Source organism: Colobus angolensis, unplaced genomic scaffold (assembly GCF_000951035.1).
Source record: "Colobus angolensis palliatus isolate OR3802 unplaced genomic scaffold, Cang.pa_1.0 Scaffold95, whole genome shotgun sequence".
Lineage (NCBI taxonomy): Eukaryota > Metazoa > Chordata > Mammalia > Primates > Cercopithecidae > Colobus > Colobus angolensis.
The window spans coordinates 1,064,000-1,070,049 of NW_012123487.1; the positions used below are offsets into that span (position 1 = coordinate 1,064,000).

The following is a 6,050-nucleotide window of genomic DNA, read 5'->3' on the forward strand; positions in this document are numbered from 1 at the left end:
AAAAAAAAAAAAAAAAAAAAGGCAGGTACTCTTGTGATTTCTACTTTACAGGTAAAGAAACCAAGAGGTAACTAACTTGCTCCAAGTTGTACAGGTATTAGAAGTTGAGATTTGAACTGTGGTTTGTCTGATGCTAGTGCCTAAGCAGTGCTATCTCCCAGAATGCAGCTCCACCCTCATGGCAAGAGCAAGGTGGGAGTAAAAGCCAGTCATGGAGAGAGAGTGAGAACAGAGCAATCAAAGACCCATGGGGTACCAGCTGCCAGACTGCCCATACTCACCATCAGGAATCCCTGGCAGTCCTGGACTTGATTGTGGCTTAGGTTCAAGAAACGCAGAGCTGACAAGAGGCGCTGAGAGAGATGGGAAAGAGGCAGAGAATCGATGTTCACTACAATACTATCTGGTCAACCAGCTGGCCCTCCTCCCCAAAGGCCTGGCCTTGCCCTTCCTCGAAACCTTCTCGAGGCACTCACCAGGGAGCTGTCTAAGGCGGTCAGTGCATTGTAGCTGAAGTTGGCAGAAACCAGAGCCAGCCAAGGGAGGGCAGAGCAGAAGTCACCACCGCAGGCTGAGAGGAGCTCCTGAGTGGGCGGATGGGTGCTTCATTACCCGACTCTCCCCCTCCTCCCCATGCCAAGGCCAAACTCTACCACCCAGTCACTCATTCATTTTTTATATACTGAACTCCATCTGAAGACACAGGCTTAAAGCCCAGGTCCCTGACCCAAGAACTCACTGTGGGGAGAGTGGGAAAGTAGACACTAGAATATATAATGTAATACAGTAGGTACGACTATAAATATACAGGCAGGTACTGAGTGCTGTGGGAACACAGAGAGGGAGTGAGGACACTGTCTAGCAGGAAGCAGGAGGCAGGGAGAGCTGCAGAGAGGGAAGAACATCAGAGCTTGTTCCTCTACGTCTCTCAGGATGAGGCGTCTGAGCTCACCCCTCACCCTCCTTACCTCTAATGTCTGGAGGCTCCTGCTGCAAATCAGGGTCTCCAGCTGGGAGTAGATGCCTCGGAGACCATGCAGAGAGTGAAGGGGAACACCTCGGAGCTGGGACAAGGAAAGGGGAGGGAGGAAGGCAGAACCCCACAGAAGACAAAGACCTCATCCCCATATCTCCTAGTTGGGAGAAGGAAGAAGACCACAAAGCCCAGCTATGGTTTAGGGAAGCAGTAAATGGAAAGACAGTGGATATCACATTACTGCAGAGCAATGGGTATACTCAGGCCCAGCCTCCTCACCGAAGAGGCCCTTCTCTTTCCCATCCCCAAGGGGCGGCCTCAAGTTGGGTGCCGTGCACCAACATCCCCTCCGTGTCCCCATACCTCCAGGTGCCGAAGGGATTTGAAGGGGAAAATCTTGATGGGCCCTGGGGGGCCAGGACCAGGAACATGGACCAGCTGAAGAAAAAAAATAAATAAATAACTCCATTTACTGAGGCACAGCAGATCTCCCTGTCCTCAACATTCCTTTCTTAGCACAACCACTGGTACCTCTGATATCCTCTGGATCCTGGCAGTGCAGACTTCTGCACCCCTACCCTACCCCCAACTTCCATCATTCTCTTGGGCTCCTTGCACATCCTGCCCCTTCCCCACACCCAGAACCTTGAGTGAAAGCGTTTTCTGCAGCACATCGAAGAGAAACTGAAGCTGAAGGATGACAGGGGAGTCAGCAGGATGAGAGGGCAGAGCCACAAAGCCTGTCTGGCCAGGGCCCCATGGCCCCAGGTGCAGCTCAAATACATGGTTCAGCTGTTGCAGTGTGGGAGTGAGTAGGCTCAGGGTGCTACAGCCAGACAGGACCACATCTCCTGCAGAAAGAGGGGCAGACAGGAGGGAAGACACAGTGAAAAGATTTTTCCCTTTATTCTAAGACTCTGCTATGCCAAAATATACCCACTCCAATCCATATTGTAGATGTTCTATTGCAGGATCAAATTTTCTACCTCCTTCACAGCTCAAAAGCATTCAATGGCTCCCCTCATCTTCAAAAAAAAAAAAAAAAAAGTCCTACCATTTCATTCAGCCTAATGAGACTGCTTGGCTACACAACTCCAACCAACTCTTCCAAATTTTCTTTCACTTTCTGCTCAAAAGAGCCTCATCTACTGACAGTGCTGGAAATACAGCCAACTTGGTTCACAGTTCTCTCATGTTCTGAAACACCCCCTTCCACCACCCAGCTTGAGACCAGCCTCCTCCAGGAAGCCGCCTCAAGAAGTAATATTGCTGAATTTTCACATTGCAGTCACTCATTATTACATAAAAGTTAATTGGATGTCTTATCTTTATTTCATTTTCTGGTTGCAAAGCACATCTGTAGAAACTTTCAAACAATACTAAAAGGTATGCCATAGAAAGAATAACTATTTGTTACAGCACTAAGGCATTGTTACTGCTGTCTGTTAAAAATGCTCTCTCTAATGAGACTTTCATCCTTGAGGGCATCTTTTGATCACCCTGGTATTCATCACTGCACCTAAAAAAGTGCAGCTACAAGCTAGGCATGAAGGAATTTTTTTTGGCTTAAAAAATATAGCAAGTATAGAGTCAAAGGATGTTGCAGAAACAGTACAGAAAGGTCCCCTATATCCTTTACCCAGTTTTCCCTAATGGTTACATTTTATATAGCTATAGTACAATATCAGAGTCAGGACACTGAGCTGGGCGCCGTGGCTCAGGCCTATAATCCCAGGACTTTGGGAAGCCAAGGCAGGTTAATCACTTGAGGTCAGGAGTTCAGGACCAACCTGGCCAACATAGTGAAACCCCATCTCCACTAAAAATACAAAAAATTATTCTAGGACTCTAACCTCGTCTCTACTAAAAATACAAATATTCTAAGCTGGGCATGGTGACATACACCTGTAATCCCAGCTACTCGAGGGGCTGAGGCAGGAGAACAGCTGGAAGCCAGGAGGCAGAGGTTGCACTGAGCCGAGATTGAGCCATTGCACTCCAGTCTGGGTGACAGAGCTAGACTCCATCTCAAAAAAAAAAAAAGGGCAGGTGCAGTGGCTCACGCCTGTAATCCCAGCACTTTGGGAGGCCAAAGCAGGTGGATCACGAGGTCCGGAGTTCAAGACCAGCCTGGCCAACATGCTGAAACCCCATCTCTCCTACAAATACAAACATTAGCAGGGCATGGTGGCACATGCCTGTAGTCCCAGCTACTCGTGAGGCTGAGGCAGAAGAATCACTTGAACCTGAGAGGCGGGGGTTGCAGTGAGCCAAGATCACACCACTGCACTCCAGCCTGGATGACAGAGCAAGACTCGGTCTCAAAAGAAAAAAAAAAAAATCAGGACACCGATGTTGGTACAATATGTATATATAGCTATATGCTGTTTATATAAATTCCTGCAGCCACGCAATCAAGATACAAAACTATTCTGCTGCCACAAAGCTCTTCTGCTACCTCCTTGTAGTCACACATTCACACACCCACCATTCATCGCTGAATAAATTAACAAGTCCTGCAACCTGACATGAAGGATCCTGTATGTACTAGACACTGAGGATGGATACAGACATGGTTCAAGGACTCTTCCCACACTCAAAGGGCCTCCTAATTGTCTCCTCCCAGAGAAGGATATAAGACATTTGCAAAGTTATCAATACAAGCCAGGAAATAAAACTACTGGCCAGATGCCGTGCCTCACGACTTTAATCCTAGCACTTTGGGAGGCCAAGGCAGGTTAATCACTTGAGGTCAGGAGTTCAAGACCAACCTGGCCAATATGGTGAAACCCCGTCTCCACTAAAAATACAAAAATTAGCCGGTCATGGTGGTGCACACCTGTAGTCCCAGCTACTCAGGAGGCTGAGGCAGGAGAATCACTTGATCCCGGGAGGTGGAGGTTGCAGTGAGCTGAGATTGCGCCACTGCACTCCAGCCTAGGTGACACAGCAAGACTCTGTCTCAAAAAGAAGAAAAGAAAGAAAAGAAAACTGCTAGAAAGAGAGCTTCCACAGATATCATCAATAGGAGCATGGAGTGATGGAGGACAGCTAACATTAACTGTAGTATGTGCCAGATGACTTTGATATCTCATTCAAACCTTCTCAGAATCTCCCAAAGAGCACTGTTAACCCCATCTTACAGATATGAAAACTGAGGTTCAAAAAAGTGAAAAATCTTGATTGAGATCATATAATTGGCAGGAAGTTACTTCTCCTATTTGATCTCAAAGCTATGGCTTTTTCTACCACAATTAATGCCAACCAAGTACTCAACAACTACTGTGGCTCCACTATGCCCAGGCACAGTGCCAAGCACCAGGGAAGTCATTACAATAACAATAGCTCCCAAGTGTAAGCAGTTACTATACTTGCAGGCATTGTACTAAATACATGAATTACAACGAATCCCCACAACTGTTAAGTACAATCATTTTGGCAATGTGTGAGGAAAGCTGAGCCTCAGGAAACAGTTTGGCAAGTTTGAAAAAGGGTTGATATTCCAACCCAGGTGGGTCCGACTCCAAATCTCGTGCTTCCATCTACTGTACTTAGTACCTTGCTACACAACAATGATTATGACCGAGATCAGTCCCTGGTCCTCAGAGGCTTTTAGTCAGGTAACGATCACTTCCTTCTGACAGTGTCAGAGAAGGCACAGAGGGAGGGAGTTTGGCCTCAAAGGACGGCTAGGGTTTGGGCTATCACAGGCAAAGGTCACTGCAAGGGCCAACAAACCTGGGAACAGTAAAGAAATTGAACTCTGACACCTGGTGACCCTACCAGTCGTAACTCCGTGACTCTCAGGGCGTGTCTGCAGAAGGCACCACCCCCACCTCGTCCAAGGCCCAGCTCAACCGGAAGTCCACTCACCGGACTCCCGCAGCAGCCCCGCGAGCTTCCACACCAGGGAGTCCCGCTGAGCGGTCGTCATGGCCACGGGACGCTAGGGGGCGGAGCCTGGGGGGAAAGAGGAAGCGGAAGAGCCTCAGGTGGGCGGTAGTGCCAAAAGCCCAGGGCGTCCACGCAAACCGAGGCGTCGTGCAGAGAAAAAGGCGAGAAAGAGGAGCGAGGAGGAGCATCCTCCTGGCCGCCCTTTGGAGGAACATAAGCCCTGGTCAGACATACCGACCCTCCCCGTTTGGTCCTCCTACCAGCTCAGCTGCCCGGCGCCTATCAATGATGGAAAGGAAGTCCCTCCCCGGAAGAAAATCGAGCCAAGGGACGACCGGAAAACACGCCTCTGCCGCCGGAAACCGCGCCCTAGGTCATGCAAACGAATCGAAAAGGGGCGGTGCGGGGGCTGGCTCGGGAGGGGCGGTCTCTCCGCGGTTGTGGCTGCGGTGGCGTCCTGGGCTGCTTGTCCCCTATCTGGGGCCCCCATTATTCCCCCGCCCTGCGCAGCGTGGGACTCTCGCTTGGCTTTTGGCGAGCTTACCGCGCCAGTGAGGAAACCCTGACTCGTTTGCAAACTGGGCGGAGAAGCCACGTTTAGAGAAATGGAGCTGTTAGAGAAAAATTATTTCGAAGCAAACAGTCATTTTCCAGTGGAAGGAGAGCGTGTCCGCCGTAGGATGGACTTAGATCGTGTAAAAGCTGAGGCTACCAAGGATATCACCTCTGGGGTCCTTTGCTGCTTTTCCTTAGTCTCCCTCGAAACTCGTGTATCTTTCCTTCAGCAGCACTGGGCTCCACGCGAATCTAGTCCTTTGTCTTTACCCTATTACCTTTCATAACATCCTAGTTGAAAAGTAGTTATTCAACCGCGTTTGAAAATGAGAAAACAGGTTCACAGAAGCTAGGTTATTTGCGAAGGTCGTTCAATTAGTAACCAGTAGCGCCAGGACTGCGAAAGTTTCCTGCTTCCGAATTCTCATGATAGCTTTCACCAGGCTCCCCGTCAAATGCTATCGTTAACTACTGAACTAGAGTAGCAAAAAGGTCTTTTAACAGAATTCCTGGTTTTCAGGGAAAGTTTCTTTCATGAAGTGCCCCGTTTCTACAGAGGAAAATCAAAATGAATCATAAGCCAGTGGAAAGGAGGAATAGGGTCATAGTCATCTTTATCCCAAGT

General features: G+C 48.8%; 1 protein-coding gene across 1 annotated transcript in view; it reads right to left on the minus strand.

Moving 5' to 3' along the window:
- Positions 1-5,177, minus strand: part of STK11IP (serine/threonine kinase 11 interacting protein) — a 22,565-nt gene extending 17,388 nt beyond the window's left edge. The window contains exons 1-7 of the mRNA XM_011932183.1: positions 5,105-5,177; positions 4,850-4,936; positions 1,622-1,827; positions 1,340-1,414; positions 969-1,064; positions 477-584; positions 282-353 (exon numbers count right to left, since the gene is read on the minus strand). Coding sequence (XP_011787573.1) covers positions 282-353; positions 477-584; positions 969-1,064; positions 1,340-1,414; positions 1,622-1,827; positions 4,850-4,910 — 618 coding nt within the window. The 5' untranslated portion in view covers positions 4,911-4,936; positions 5,105-5,177. The remainder of the gene's footprint in view (positions 1-281; positions 354-476; positions 585-968; positions 1,065-1,339; positions 1,415-1,621; positions 1,828-4,849; positions 4,937-5,104) is intronic.
- Positions 5,178-6,050: the final 873 nt, after the last annotated feature.